This window comes from Dreissena polymorpha, chromosome 10, assembly GCF_020536995.1.
Source record: "Dreissena polymorpha isolate Duluth1 chromosome 10, UMN_Dpol_1.0, whole genome shotgun sequence".
Taxonomy (NCBI): domain Eukaryota; kingdom Metazoa; phylum Mollusca; class Bivalvia; order Myida; family Dreissenidae; genus Dreissena; species Dreissena polymorpha.
This window is the reverse complement of record NC_068364.1, coordinates 7,263,430-7,279,679: the sequence shown is the minus strand read 5'-3', so window position 1 is coordinate 7,279,679 and position 16,250 is coordinate 7,263,430. Positions and strand designations below refer to the sequence as shown.

Genomic DNA, 16,250 nt, shown 5'->3' with positions numbered 1-16,250 from the left:
TGTATGCAATTCGTTCCCTCTCTCATCAAATATGTGTATACAAAGAAACATCTATGTATGTTAGAAAGTAAGTAAATATCTATGTATATATGACCAGTATAGTGACACATTTGTACATGTATGATCTGACATACTTTTACATGAACATTATTACTATTTGTGATATCATGTTTTGTTTTAAATATATGTTATGAAACAGCAAATCCAACAATAAAATTTAAGAAAATTAGTTCTGCATCTTCTCCTTCCATACCACAGTGTGGACATGAATATGTACATGTAGTACACTAGAGCCTCACTCAGGGAAAATGAGGTTTAAAGCATGTGTGTAAAGTGTTGACTCAGATTAGCCTGTGCTATCTGCACAGGCTTATCAGGGACAAAACTTGCCTTTACTGGATTTTTTGCTAAACATGGACTTATTTAAAAAAGAAAATACAATTTAAGTGAGAAGTATAGTCACTGAGAAGACTGTAGGGACTACACAGGCTAAGATATGTCAATACTATTTGCACATGCTTTAAACACTATTCTCCCAGAGCAAGGTTCATTTGTATTGAGGACACATTGATTCTCTGCCATTTTGCTATCACTCCAGAAGAGCGATGTTGGGTTGATGTTAGTTGGGGTACTCTAGATTATGAACGATACAGGAGGTGCCTTGCTCAAGACAAGATGCTGTGTATTTTGACGGTTAGTTTGAATAATCTAGTGCACTGAGTTTATCTTTAATAATCTCATCAAGAGACTTAAATCAACCACATTTTAAAATCTCAGCATTTTATATAAATAAATAATGTTTAATATTAAAAAACAAAGACGGACATCTCACATTTATACAAAACCATAAATGAGTTTATACTGTAATACACTTGGATCATATTAAAAGTAATATCAATAGACACCTGCCCTTCTTCAATCAGAGGTAGGGGTTGCAGGGATATAAAGTAACAATTGACCTTTGCCCCAACAATTTGATCAGAGCTTGTAGATTTTCAGAGAAAAGTCCAAAGTCTTCTATACAAAAACTTCTAAACGAACAAGTCTGAGCTTATTAGGTTTTTAAATTGTTAGTTTATATCCCTGGGTAGATAAAACTACTTGACAAACCCCACAAGATGTATTACCAAGCTCGAATTACTGTAAACCATGAGCTATCCCGAGTTGATAATTTAAATAGGAAAGACTTACTTAAGAAGAAAGAAACAAATAAAACAGCCAACAAGAGAGTACCACTAGCTATAATAACTTATTCTAACAACCTTCCAAATATCCACTCAATAATTCGAAAACATACAGACAAACTATATAAATCAGACAGAATGAAAAATATATTCCCAGACGTACCAATAGTTGCATACAGACGAGATAGGAATATCGGTGACATTTTAGTTCATGGAAAAACAAACAAAGAAATAAACAAACGTTTTCAACTAATACCACAATCGTGTAAGACTAATTGAATAGTCTGTAAAATGTTGAAAAGAGGTTTTCATAACAACCCAAAAAGTGACATTCCAAACGAAGCAATAAAACAGAACTGTAACATTTATAACTTGGTGTACGGTATATTTTGTATTAAATGCCAAAAGATGGTATACGTCAGAGAGACAAGCAGATCATTAAAGGAACACGCCAAAGAACATGAGGCTGACGTGCGACTACGAAGAGAGAAACCAATCTCAGAACATTTCAATGGTGCTGGCCACAGAGTGCAGGATATGGGTGTATCAGTGTTAACACAAATAAGAGACAGTTCCCATTATTACAGACTTATTAAAGAATTGGAATTTATAAAGAAGTTTCAAACGCAATCACCAAATGGACTAAATACAAAAAATCAACTTGATGTCCTGCTACGGGAAACTATCTTGTAAAAAATATATGTGAAAAACATTTTATATTAATCATCAACATAAATGAATGTAAAAATAATAGTACTTTATGCAATTTATCTTGTCCATAATGTGTATATGATATATAGAATAGCAAGTATATATGATTATTTAATCAAATATCATTAGAATATTATACATAGATATGGATTGAAATAATAAGAGTCATTAAATAAGTTTACCCTATTTAATTTATGATAATAAGTTAAGGTAGATTATAATTACATATGATGATGATTATTTTATTGTAAAATATCAATTTATTAAATATATAAAGCACACATTTAACATATGATTAAGATACAATATGTAAGTGTTTAACGTCATTTCATTTTTGGCGAATTTTTACATTTTTTTGGCGCCATTTTATATAACGCCATTTATGACGTCATCATGTACAACGTCATTTGACGTTTAAAAACATTTTTCTTTGTTATTTAAATTGTGCAGTCAAAAGACGTAAAAATGTAGTTAACATATAATTTCCAATGTGTTGATAAAGGCATTATGCCGAAACGTCAATTAAAGGAGTATAATCAGAGAGTTACAAACATAATTACTTTTGCCAAAAAAAGATTATGTCCGAACAATTTAGAGTGTCTGAATACTTAGATATTTAGAAACTAGTCATTATGATTGATCTAAAGTTATGGCCTTTGTTTCTCTCACATCCCTGGTAACACCTGCAGGTCAGGCAGAATAAACCTGAAATGAAGAGAACACATGTAACCAAAGCTAGTTATTGAAAGAGGTAACAACATTATAATACAAACTGTGTGCATAGATTATTATAAACAAGAGCACCACCTTGCGGGTGCAGACCGCTCATCTATTTTCTTTTAAAGGTGAAAAGACTCTCATTTTCAATCACAAAGGAGGGAGGGGTGGAGTGAAGAGGGGTGTATAGTGTGGGGGTGTGGACATTTATTACATTATCTTCCAAAAATGCGGAAAAAAAGGGGTGGGGGGGATTCTTGGGTGCGATGGTTGGACGGTATTTCAAACATAAAATAAAAAAAATATTTGTGTTTTTTAACCATTAAAAAAAAAAAAAAAAAAAAAATTGGGGTGGGGGTGGGGGGGGGTAAAGTGTGAGGGTGTGGTGGTAATTTGTGAGATGATCTTAAAAAAAAAAAAATTTAGGGAGAGGGGGGGGGGATTCGGGTGGGGGGCGGGGGGGGTGAGGGGGATTCTTGGGTGCTATGGTTGGACGGTATTTCAAACATAAAATAATAAAAATAAATTGTTGTGTTTTTAACCGTTAAAAAAAAAATTGGGGGGGGGGGTGGGGTGGGGGGGGTGGGGTATAGTGTGAGGGTGTGGTGGTCATTTGTGAGATGATCTTAAAAATAAATAAAAACAATTAATAAAAATAGGGGAGTGGGGGAGGAGGGGGATGGGGGGGGGAGGGCACGGGGGATGGTTTGGGTGGAGTCTATTGTGGTATGTCAGGTAAGAGTAGTTTTGTCAAAGTATCAATCAAATCTTATCATAAATAAAGAAGTTATGGCAATTTTAGCAAAATTTAATAATTTGACCTTAAGAGTCAAGGTCATTCAAAGGTCAAGGTAAAATTCAACTTGCCAGGTACAGTTACCTCATGATAGCATGAAAGTATTTGAAGTTTGAAAGCAATAGCCTTGATACTTAAGAAGTAAAGTGGATCGAAACAAAAAATTTAACCATATATTCAAAGTTACTAAGTCAAAAAAGGGCCATAATTCCGCAAAAATGACAACCAGATTTATGCAACTTGTCCTTTAACTGAACCACTACCCTTATGATATTTTGCGAGTGTTCCAAGTATGAAAGCAATATCTATGATACTTTAGGGGTAAAGTGGACAAAAACACAAAACTTAACCAAATTTTCAATTTTCTGAGTATAAAGGGCCCCTTAATTCCGTCCAAATGCCAGTCAGAGTTACATAACTTTGCCTGCACAGTCCCCTTATGATAGTTAATAAGTGTTGCAAGTATGAAAGCAATAGCTTTGATACTTAAGGAATAAAGTGGACCTAAACACAAAACTTAACCAAATTTTCAATTTTCTAAGTATAAAAAGGGCACATAATTCTGTCAAAATGCCAGTCAGAGTTACATTACTTTGCCTGCACAGTCCCCTTATGATAGTTAGTAAGTGTTGCAAGTATGAAAGCAATAGCTTTGATATTTAAGGAATAAAATGGACCTAAACACAAAACTTAACCAAAATTTTCAATTTTCTAAGTTTAAAAAGGGCACATATTTCTGTCAAAATGCATGCCAGAGTTATCTAACTTTGCCTGCCCAGTCCCCTCATGATAGTTAGTAAGTGTACCAAGTTTGAATGCAATAGCATTGATACTTTCTGAGAAAAGTGGACCTAAACGCAAAACTTAACCAAAATTTTCAATTTTCTAAGTATAAAAAGGGCACATAATTGTCGAAATGCACGCCAGAGTTATCTTACTTTGACTGCCCAGTCCCCTCATAAAAGTAAGTAAGTGTACCAAGTTTGAATGCAATAGCATTGATACTTTCTGAGAAAAGTGGACCTAAACACAAAACTTAACCGGACGCCGACGCCAACGCCGACACCGACGCCAAGGTGATGACAATAGCTCATTTTTTTTTTTTCAAAAAATAGATGAGCTAATAAATTTTTTTCAAACAATAGATGAGCTAAAAAATAAGATCCAAGTTTATCCTATAAAAGGCTGTTCAGAACATAATATGGTTATTTGTTGTATTAAGATTACATACACATGCACATGTTATAAGTGCATGCATAAATAAGGGGCTTTTGGATTGGTGACATAACTGATATTTCATAGGTTTCCTCTATTAAGTCACTTACAAAAAACATAAATTAATCACTTCAGGCAGTTGTGTATCGGGGTCACACTCAAATGTGAGGATTAAACATATGATGTTGTCATTTTTTAATAAGATATACAAAGGTATCATTTTTTTTCACTTCTGTACAACACACACATAACCTACTTCTCTTTTGCATGAGGGTCAGAGAAACGTTCCCGACTGTAGTACTTGTACATGAGGCTGCGGTCAAGCAGGTGACCGTTACGTTTGAGGAACCGTTCAAAAGTGTCGCCTGGTTTGCTTGCGTTCGTGATGGCATCATCAATGACAAAGCAGTAGAACATGGTGATGGTCTCATGGTAGCCGGTTTTAATCTGAAACAAGGCAGTAAATGAGACAGGTATATCCCAGTAAAAGATTTTTTGCCCTTGAAATGGTGACCTTGATTTTCAGCCACCGTGACTAAGTCATGCCATTTGAAAATTGTCTCAATGACCTAGATATTAAAGCCAAGTTTGATGAAAATCGTTCAATGCTTCATTCAAACAGCATCATAAATATGGACTGCACAAGAAAATAGAGACTCAAACAATTGGCCTTAAAGTATGACCTGGACCTAGAGCAGGAATGACTGATTCATGCCATCTGCACATCCTCTAATTACTTAAACATTTTCGCAGTTTCTTGTAAATCTTTCAAGGGTATAGTAAACAATTACTGAGTGAACACAAAAATGGAGACATTTGACCATGAAGCACTAGCTTGACCTTAATCAACATGACTAACTCATGCTTATTGCACATTTTCTCAACATTGAGGAAAAATTAAAAAAAACAAATCCTTCAAATGGTATACAGTAGGAGATGTGGGGCAAACATGAACATAAAGGCTCAAATTTTTGACCTTGAAGTATGACTATGACCTTGAGCCAGCGTGACTGACTCCTGCCTTCTGCAAATTGTCTCAATGACCTAAACATTAAACAAGTTTCATAAATATCCTTCAAAGGGTATAGAAGATTTTGACCTTTGACTGAATAGTATTAACTTAACCTTCAGTCAGCATGACATGCCCTCTGCACATTGTCTTAATACCCTCAACATTTATGGCAAGTTTCATGAACATCCGTCAAAACGCTAAGAGATTTTGAGGGGACACAAAATTGTTAAGGACAGACTGAAAGAGCGAAAGAATGACAGAACAACAAAGCGCATCCCTATTGTACCCCGAATCAATTTGTGTCGGGGGAGTAATTACATGGTACATCTCAACTATTGTAACTGATAGAAATTACTAATTTGTGTAAAGCTTTCAACATGGAAGAATGCATGCAAGTTTGAATGTTGGACATTGAAAAGTGTATGACAACTTTGTAAATAAAGCTTGTAAAAATTGTTTTTCAAACAAAACTCATGGATAAAACATGGCAAATCTTTTAAGCAATTCAAACTTAATATAACTTTAAAACACCTTACTTTATCCTTGTGCACTTGGTTGTAATGTTGGATACCATCCCTGAAAATGCAAGAAGTGTATTACAACAAAAGATTTACATTTGCCATACAATTTTATGTTTACTACTACCTAAAAAAGGAATACTTTTTCAGACATGATTGTATCTATGGAAATATAAACAAATTTCAGTTAACTTAAGTGAACCTCATTGTGGGACAAAGTGTTAGACGACAAGGTAAAATCCACATAATCTTTTCTGAACAGTTGGCCATGATAATTACTGAATTCCTTTTAGAAAAGTCATTGCCTGCTTCATAGTGATCACTATTACACCCATCTTATCATCAGGATGGCCTACCATCATATATTGCACCAAGTTATGAAAAGTGACATACAATTCAAAGCCAGCAAAATAAAGTAAATTATAAATAATCCAAGTACTTTAAAAGCACTAATGATACAATAACCTCAGAAATATTTCAAACCATGGACTTTCGCATAAAACTAATCTGACCCAGGTTTCTGTATTGCCTTGCTCAAAAACTTTCACACAAATGAAATGCAATTAATAACACCACTCCTACCATCCCCAAAGTGTTAACTATTCCCTTTGCAATCTTTATCCCACTCACCGTATCATGGGGATGGCCTTGTCCCGGCCGTAGTCCCGTATGTAGTTCCACGCCATTCTCAGATGGGCCTCATGGGTCCAGTTCTCAAACGGCAATGTGGCATCTTCAAAGGACTGGATAAAGATCTCATCTCCAACAGAACGAAATGTTCTGAAATGATATGATAGGTTCTGCAATAGAATGTCATGTTCTGCTATTGAATGACATGTTCTGCAATTGAAATATTCGGCAATAAAATGAAATTTTCAACACAAAAGAAAATGTTTTGCCATGAAATGAATACAATAAAATGAATGCAATAAAATAAATGCAATATATTTAGCAATGAAATAAATGCAATATATTTAATGCAATAAAATGTTATAGAATAAAGTTAATGGAATATATTGACACATTACAGTGGGGACAGTGGTGTAGTGGTAGGATACTGGTCTAGGGATTGGAAGGTCCCTGATTTGAATCCTACTTGGGGCACTGGATTTTTCTGAGCAAAAAATTAATCCCACGCTTGCTCCTCTCCACCCAGGTGTATAAATGGGTACCTGTGAGGGAAATAAGGCAAAGTGCCGTGGCTATCTTCGGCGCCATATGTAAACGGATGACTTAAATCCCAGTGATCGGGGGTTAATGTTGAAGTCGGCTGAATATGCATACGTTATCAAAGCAGACTATAAACCGCACCTTTTAACCTTTGACTTAAGACATGCTTTGACTATTTCTTATATCACTTTTATATCACTTATTTGATATTGTCCAATTCTTGACTGTGTCTAATATTTTCAAAATAGCACTCTTTCAATGTAAAGGGCAATTATTCTGTAAATGCTTAAACATAACCACCAAATTTATTAGCATCCATCACAAGACAAGTTTAATTCAAATACATTATATATTTGTTAAGCTCTTCACATTGGGAAATTTAACATAGGAAAATAACTATACTGTATATATGAGCAGAGTACCGTACTGAGAAAACTGGGAAATGTGCATGTGCGTAAAATGTTGTCCCAAAAATGTTGTAACAAAGGCTAATGAGGGAAAACCTACTTTGCTTTTATGATTTTATTCATTAATGAAAAGTCTCTACACAAAACTCCATAGTTTGCAGAGCATGTTGTCCCTTATTAGCTTGTGTGGACTTCACAAGCAAACCTTAAGGATGACACTTTATGATTATGTATGTGGACTTCACAAGCAAACCTAGGATGACACTTTATGATGATGTATGTGGACTTCACAAGCAAACCTAGGATAACACTTTATGATGATGTATGTGGACTTCACAAGCAAACCTAGGATGACACTTTATGATGATGTATGTGGACTTCACAAGCAAACCTAGGATGACACTTTATGATGATGTATGTGGACTTCACAAGCAAACCTAGGATGACACTTTATGATGATGTATGTGGACTTCACAAGCAAACCTAGGATGACACTTTATGTATTATGTCCTGTTTCCCCAGAGCATGGCTCACATAGAAAAAACACAAGCTTGCAGGGTGCCAACCTGGACTGGTAGAGCATGGGCAGGGAGACGTTATCATCGATGTGGGCCTCATACACTTTCCCGTACCAGACGTTGTGGTCCCCCACCTGATGGAACGACTCTGCCTCGCATTGCATCACACCAGAGCACCCCAGAATCACAGGTAAGCCCTTTGTAAGATCATGAGGATAAATAAGGATCACTGACAAAGCCCTTAACTTTATCAGTTTGTTCAGTAAAAATCCCTAAAACCTGTTGTGTTACATCATTTTAACCTAAGTATCACAGATAAACCTTTAATTTGAATCTACATGTATTAGCATTGCAGGTGTACGCTTCATTATATGATTTCGAGCAATTTGTATCTCATGAAAACCCTGTGAAATCTCATTTTGATTACTTATGATCACCTGCAAACCATGTGATATATCACTTGGAACAGTTAGAGCCACCAAATCCTCTGAAATATCATCTGAAAGCAGTTTTACATTAATTCTATCAGTTAGGAAAACCCTGTTATATCACCTTGATCAATTAAATTCACTGGCAAACCCTTGTTTTATCATATATCTATGCTTTTATAGGCCAGATACAAAGGTGACACAGGTTAGTTGATGTTTAGAGGTATATTATAAGTAAAAATCAACATTTTCTATAAAAAAAAAAACAGATTCAAAAAGACAAACAATTTGCTACCCAGATGTAGTTCATTTTATACAAAATAAGCACACACAAAAAACACTGATAAGCAAATATTATACAAAAATTAAGCCAAAGTGCATCATAGAACATATTTATTGCAACAAAAAATGTTGAATCATAGCAATTATAATTTAGTGTTTCTTTTGAAGTTGACATGTAAAGGTTTGATAAACAGAAAAACAGGTTACTACCCTATCGAGACATATCAACCAAGGAACCAATAAAACAACAGCTCGTAAAGCCTCAACATTCTGTCATTTAAAGTTTTGCCTGTAGTATTATATAACAACAGGTATTAAACTGTTATTCTCTATACATCATGTAGATCAGCTATAGGCAGTCTTCGAATTAGCCTATAAGCCCAAAGCCCGAGTAGATTCTTGGGCCGGTCGGTCGATCCTAAATGCTTATAAAATAGCCTGACCAGTTGATTAAATATTTTAGCATAAAATTGTGAACAAACTGAAAAACTGAAACAACTATCATATCATTAACCTGATTTATAAGCGTTTTTAAGAGGCACGAATAAATTCGCTATTTCAATGCCTAAAATGACGTTATACGTGTTAAATAATTGCATGAACACATGCGGCCGCCATTTTTCTAATATGTCGTGTAAACATCCGAGTATGTTAATATTTAAAGTAATGATGCAATTGACGCCCAATCGAGATGGGGTTATTCAAACTGAACATGCGTAGATCATGTTCTGGGATGTTCGCGCATCGGGCACTTCGTAATGTTTTAAAATAATGACCAATCTAGAAGCGTATTTAATTTTAGAAGCGTTTTCCAAAAATGTATTTATAATTCATGAAAAATGGACGAAGTTATTTTTCAATAAAAATAAAAGAGTCTGTAAGGGACATTGTAAGCATGGGGTTAAAAACAAATTGATCCTTATTACAGTTAGATTTCCATGTGCTTTAATCAATTATTCTTGTGTATTAGAAGACGTTTTTTCAACTAATTATTTATAATTGTAGTACTTTTGCTTATTCTGTAAGCTTGTTCTGCTACCTGACCTACTTTGCTACTTACAATCTGTTTACGAATGTACAATGCTTTTCATGGTTGACACATGCTTATCAAAACATCGGGAGTAAATTAAAGAAGCAGACATTGTCACTTGGTAGATTGGGCAATTAACACACCCAGTGGCCTTTTGTTCTGAAGCCACATGCCGACAATTCAGAAATTCACAGGTGATTGTCCTAGTAATAATACGATAATAATCTGTTATTTTAATAGGTTGATGTATTTTTTCAAGTTCTTCGGATATTTTTTAACATGATAATAATTCAATTTGGTTTAAAATAAAACCAAACACCGTTCAAACTGATTAATGGAATCATTGAATGAGAACATGTGTAATAATAAAGTTACAATAAACAGCGTAATTATCTGGTGCATTTTGTATAAAATGCATTTCAAAAGGAAACAGAATACCCTTTATTACTGTAATCACATGCATGTGTTTTTACTAATTGAAGTAGATTTTCTGATTGTTAATAACTATTTTGGTGTTCCTGGCCAATAAAGTCATACAATTTATATTGACCTCTTCAGGCTATTGAAAATGTCTTTGGGCTATTCAAAATTCCATCTTATTAGCCCAAGGGCTATTTGGCTAAAATACTTAGCGTGAAGACTGTATAGGATCACCTACAAACTCTGTGTGATATTATTTAAGATCACCATCAAACATCATGTGGATTAGTTAGGATGACTGCTAAACCTGATTTTGATAGAGCAGAATCTAACAAGACTATTGCCAAGCAATATATGTCCCCTACTGGCCCCACCATTGTCACAATTTCTTTTTTTTATTTGTTGCCATAGCAACCAGATTTCTTAACGTAGGAACAAAATGAAAAGATCGCATAATCTCCATATTGCCTTCTGACCATGTTTCAAGTTTCATGAAAAAATTTGAGAAACTTTTAAAGTTATCGCAGGATCCAGAAAAGTGTGACAGACAGACAGACGCACAGATTGCAAACCAGAAGTCCCTTCAGGTGAAACCAGAAGGGGACAATAACCTCTGGAAAACAGGGTAATGGATAACCTTTGTAGAAAAATTCATGTTTTGTTTCATATGAATAACTTACGAACCAAAAAAACATGGAAAATACATATACAGTCATTGGTAATATCATTTTCATCAGTACCCAGCAGACCCTGAAAAATATAGTCATGTTGAATTTAAAGCAAATTAAATAAAAATCAAGTTCATACCTCTTTGTCTTCATAATGTGGTATTTTGTTGAACTGGCAAACTTTTGGGATAGACTGGGCAAATGTCATCCCATAGCTGACCTGTAAGAGAAATCGCTCTAAGTAACAAGAGGGCCAAGATGGCCCTAGTTCGCTCACCTGAAAGGAGTCAGTTCATTCAATCTTTACCAAATGTCAAACCATTTTTCTAAGTTGAGTCAACGTGACCTTGACAGCCATTGTGTGATTACATTTTTTGGCACTGTGACCTTGACCTTTGACCTAGTGACCTGATAATCAATAGGGGTCATCTGCGAGCCATGATCAATATACCTTTGAAGCTTCATGAACCTAGGCATAAGCATTCTTGAGTTATCATCCAGAAACTATTTTACTATTTCAGGTCACTGTGACCTTGACCTTTGACCTAGAGACCTGAAAATCAATAGGGGTCATCTGCGAGTCATGATCAATGTAGCTATGAAGTTTCATGATCCTAGGCCTAAGCGTTCTTGAGTTATCATCCGGAAACCATTTTACTATTTTGGGTCATCGTGACCATGACCTTTGACCTAGTGACCTGAAAATCAATAGGCGTCGTCTACGAGTTATTACCAATGTACTTATGAAGTTTCATGATCCTAGGCCTTAGCGTTCTTGAGTTATCATCCGGAAACCATTTTACTATTTTGGGTCATCATGACCTTGACCTTTGACCTAGTGACCTGAAAATTAATAGGGGTTATCTGCGAGTCATGATCAATGAATCTATGAAGTTTCATGATTTTAGGCATGAGTTTTTTTGAGTTATCATCTCGACACCATTTTACTGCTTTGGGTCACCGTGACCTTGACATTTGACCTAGTGACCTGAAAATCAATAGATCATCTGCGAGTCATGATCAATGTATCTTTGAAGTTTCATGATCCTAGGCATAAGTGGACGGACCGACATGAGCAAAACAATACACCCCCTCTTCTTCGAGGGGGGGGGGCATAATGAGAAAACTGCCACCCTCCCAGCAGCCATGTTATTCAACTGACCGGAACCATTGTTGAACTCACCTCTTGTATCAAGGAAACAAATGTTCTGAGCAAGTTTCATGAAAATTGGGCCAAAAATGTTACTTCTACTGTGTTCACATGTTTTCACTATATACATATATTGAAAAATGCCCTGCCCACTGGCGGCCATTTTTTTTCACCGATCCCGACCATTTTCAAACTCGTCCGAGATATAAATAAAACCAATGTTTTGACCACCTTCCATGATGATTGGGCAACAATTGTGCCTTCTAGAGTGTTTACAAGGTTTCTCTATAGCCAAGTAGGGAAAACTGCCACTATATACATATAGAGAAAAATGCCCCGCCCACTGGCGGCCATGTTTTTTCACCGATCTAGACCATTTTCGAACTCGTCCGAGATATCAATTGAAACAATGTTTTGACCAACTTTCATGATGATTGGGCAAAAATTGTGACTTCTAGAGTGTTTACAAGGTTTCTATATAGCCAAATAAGGAAAACTGCCCCGCCCACTGGCGGCCATGTTTTTTAATGGATCGGAACCACTTTTAAACTCAACTAAGATATCATTAAGACAAACATTTTGACAAAGTAACATGAAGATTGGGCATGAAATGTGACTTCTACAGTGTTTACAAGGTTTTTCTTTTTTTTGACCTAGTGACCTTGTTTATGACCTGGCACAACCCACTTTCGAAATCGGCCGAGATTTCATTGGGACAAAGCTTCTGACCAAGTTTCATGAAGATGGGACAAAAAATGAGGCCTATAGAATGCTTACAAGCAAATGATGACGGTCGGACGGACGGACATAGGACGGACAAAGACCGGTCACAAAAGCTCACCTTTTAGGTGAGCTAAAAAGTGAGCTATCCTAATGTCTACAAAAAAGATGCGTGTTTTTTTCAAAGGAGAAAAACAATGAATATCACTATTTTTTAGTCTCACCTGATGTCTAGCTAATGTGTGTACAGCAAAATGCCTCGTCCTTTCCAGTAAAGTCTGAAACTTGCTGAAACAAAGTTGTTGAGTTTACCAGATATGCAAGTCATAGAAAAATCAACAAAAAGGGCCAAAATGTCACAAAACCAGGTTTTCAACTCAAATTGTGACCTTGACCTTGGAGATATTGACGTGATTCTTTCGAGCGACACACCGTCCAAGGAGGGTGAACAAATGTGCCAAATGATTTTAAAATCTCACAATGAACGACATATTTAAGGCCCGGACAAGCTTGTTCTGCCCACCCGCCAGCCCGCTGACATACGCAAATCTAATAACCAGCTTTTTTCTTTGGAAAACCTGGTTAAAAATCAACATCAGGCTGAAAAAAGTCAAAACATTAAGAATTTTCCATAGACCTATGCTCAAATATGAACAAGAGGGCCATGAAAGCCCTACAGCACTAAGCTGAGTTCTTGGTACACCAACTATTGAAGACTTGACCTGGTAACCTATTTTTTAACCCCTTTCGACCCAGATTCAAACATGATTATGACATTATCAAGATAAACATTTTGACCGAGTTTCAATAAGATTGAGTGATTAATGTGGCATACAGAGTGGTTACAAGGTTTTTCTTAATTGTAACCAGGAGCCTTGCTTTTGTAAACATGTGACACAGATTCAAACCTGTCCTTGATTTTGTTAACATAAACATGACATTAGTACATGACAAATATTTTGTCATTCAAGAAAAATGATTGGACCAAGTTTCATCAAGAATTGAGACATAAATGAGGCCTCTGGAGTTAAAACAATCTTTTTTCTTTTATATTTGATTTGAGCTGGAGACTTTTTGTTTGTTAATTTGTATGGGAACAAAAGATTTAAACGCACACTGCTTGATGCATTACAGCTCAAGTTAGCTAAAAAATACAATATGGGGTCATTACTATAACCCAGTTTAAAAGTTGATCTAATTATATCCATGCATGGAAAATACAAATCGGTCACATGACTACAGTTTGTAAATAAGAACACATCATTTTTGTATTTAGGATTATGAAGTGAGATATAACATGATATTTACCTTGGTATTTTCAGGCAGATGGATATGATAGGTGGGGAGAAGGAGACACTAGTAAATGAGGTACAGGTCATGCCTTTCTTGTGCCATATGCCCCCTTCTCGGTATCCGGATGTTACCACAACAACTGAAACATGCACATGTCAAGTGTTGCTCTCTCATAGCCTTTTTTTTTAAGGCATTGTGCCATTATATTATGAATAGAAGATGTTCATATTTATACAAAAACAAGATGGCCAAAGGCTCACCTGAGACCAAAAGAAAATTAACTGCTCTGACCTGGTAATCAGAACTCCAGATAATTTTTTTAAGATAAGGAGTATTTCACTCATGACTTTTTAAGCTGATGAGTAAAATAAAAAATCAAAGATGTTTGAGGGAGTATTTAAAATACTCCCAAAAAGTCTTTGATTTTGTATTTTATAACAATTTTATACATGAACATGCAGAAAACATGTATTAATAATAAAAATCATCTACTCTCGTTTACATAAATATGCATTTTGAAATGGCTGATCAAATAATCCGAATTTGGACACTGTTGGTCTAACTGATAATTGCACAAAATACGTATGCCAATTTTAATGATTTTTTTCACTCATCAAAAGTATAATTCATGCGCATTTGGCATGAGTATTTTATACAAATAGGCATCTTATCTGGACCTCTGCTGATTATATCTTGCTACAGCCATATACAGAAAACTACCATCCCACCCCAGCAGCTCTTTTTTAACCAAACATTATGGAACCATTGTATAACTTGGCCCCATTATCATTAAAAAAATGTTTTGAGCAAGTTTCATTTTGATTGGGGAAAAATTGTGGCTTCTATAGACTTTTCACAAGGTTTTACTATAGCCAAAGCAGGAAAACTGCCATACCCCCTTTCACTCTCATGCTTTTAAATGGACTTGTACCATTACGGACATTGGCTCAGATTTGTGAATTTTTTCGCTGATTGAAAACATTTTCTAAGTGACATGTAGTCAGCCGAAATATCATTTGAGCAAATTTCTTAGCAAGTTTCATTATGATTGGGCAAAAAAGAAAGTATCCTCAAGCTTGTTTCTAATGTGACCTAGTACCCAATTTTTACCCTGGTTGATTTTTTTTTAAACTAAATTCATGCAGATCAGGAAATAATTAAATTTGGTCTTAAGTAAATGTTCATCATGTTTCAATGAAGACAATGATGAACAAAATGTGATAATAAATTCTTATCCTGAGCAGGACTGCTCAGGTAAGCTAAAACTTGCCCCTCACTAAGCTTTGCCTGGTTGGTTTGAGCAAAATGAAAAACGCTTCGTGATGGCAATTTTTCTTCATATTTTATTGATTTGAAATAACAATTTATAAAACATTTCAAGACAATGGAAGGTGACCAGAATAGCTTACATTCCAGTTCACATGAGTCATTGACCCTCTTGTTTTTACCTGGTTGAGGCACCATTTGCATGATAGATTTGTATGTTTTTCTGGTGTTACAGTCATCATCATGGTGATGAAGGCGATCTGTACGGGTGAGTATATCTTCAGCTACATCACACAAAAAAAGTATTTGTAGTCTGACATTTATGATGATTAATTAATTGTGGATCACATTAATCTTTGACTATGCTAGACAATTATTTTCTTTTTAAAACATTAATTGCAAATGGTAAAAAATACTAACAACATTGGCTAGAACCACTGATAAATACATACAAATCCGAAAACATAATAAGTTTTAATTAATCCGAATACTAATCAACAACCGAAACAATGTTGTAATAACATTAATCACCATCTTTTGAAGCAAATCGTCTTATTCCGTTACATTTTATACGTGCGCTTGTTTGATGTGTCACAGAGCTGAGTATAAAATTCCGTCCATTGCACGAGGACAACAGATTTATCGTGCATTTCATTCTGACGGACGTTCGGTCTCAAGTAAGGTGAAGGTCGCAAAAATCCGCAACTAAAAAAATATTTTTAGCATATTTCTGAGTAAAATATCG

At 35.3% G+C, this 16,250-nt stretch overlaps 1 protein-coding gene across 1 annotated transcript; it reads right to left on the bottom strand.

Annotated features, from left to right (window-relative positions):
* Positions 1-822: 822 nt before the first annotated feature.
* On the bottom strand, positions 823-16,201 carry LOC127847742 (uncharacterized). The gene is made up of 10 exons (XM_052379845.1): positions 16,037-16,201; positions 15,688-15,789; positions 14,255-14,378; positions 13,171-13,234; positions 11,216-11,296; positions 8,297-8,445; positions 6,784-6,933; positions 6,172-6,211; positions 4,880-5,070; positions 823-2,600 (listed from the first exon to the last, which is right to left on the bottom strand). Exons 1-10 carry the CDS (start codon positions 16,158-16,160, stop codon positions 2,561-2,563), a joined length of 1,065 nt encoding a protein of 354 aa, XP_052235805.1. The 5' UTR covers positions 16,161-16,201; the 3' UTR covers positions 823-2,560.
* Between the last annotated feature and the right edge of the window lie 49 nt (positions 16,202-16,250).

Bases quoted from the DNA above. Each gene is read 5' to 3' on its own strand.
- LOC127847742 (XM_052379845.1), bottom strand. From the start codon at position 16,160: ATGAAATGCACGATAAATCTGTTGTCCTCGTGCAATGGACGGAATTTT. The intron at 13,235-14,254 runs GTAAATATCATG...ACTTTGTTTCAG, and splicing joins ATCTGCCTGAAAATACCAAG to CAAGTTTCAGACTTTACTGG. The intron at 8,446-11,215 runs GTATGAACTTGA...GATCTTACAAAG, and splicing joins CACATTATGAAGACAAAGAG to GGCTTACCTGTGATTCTGGG.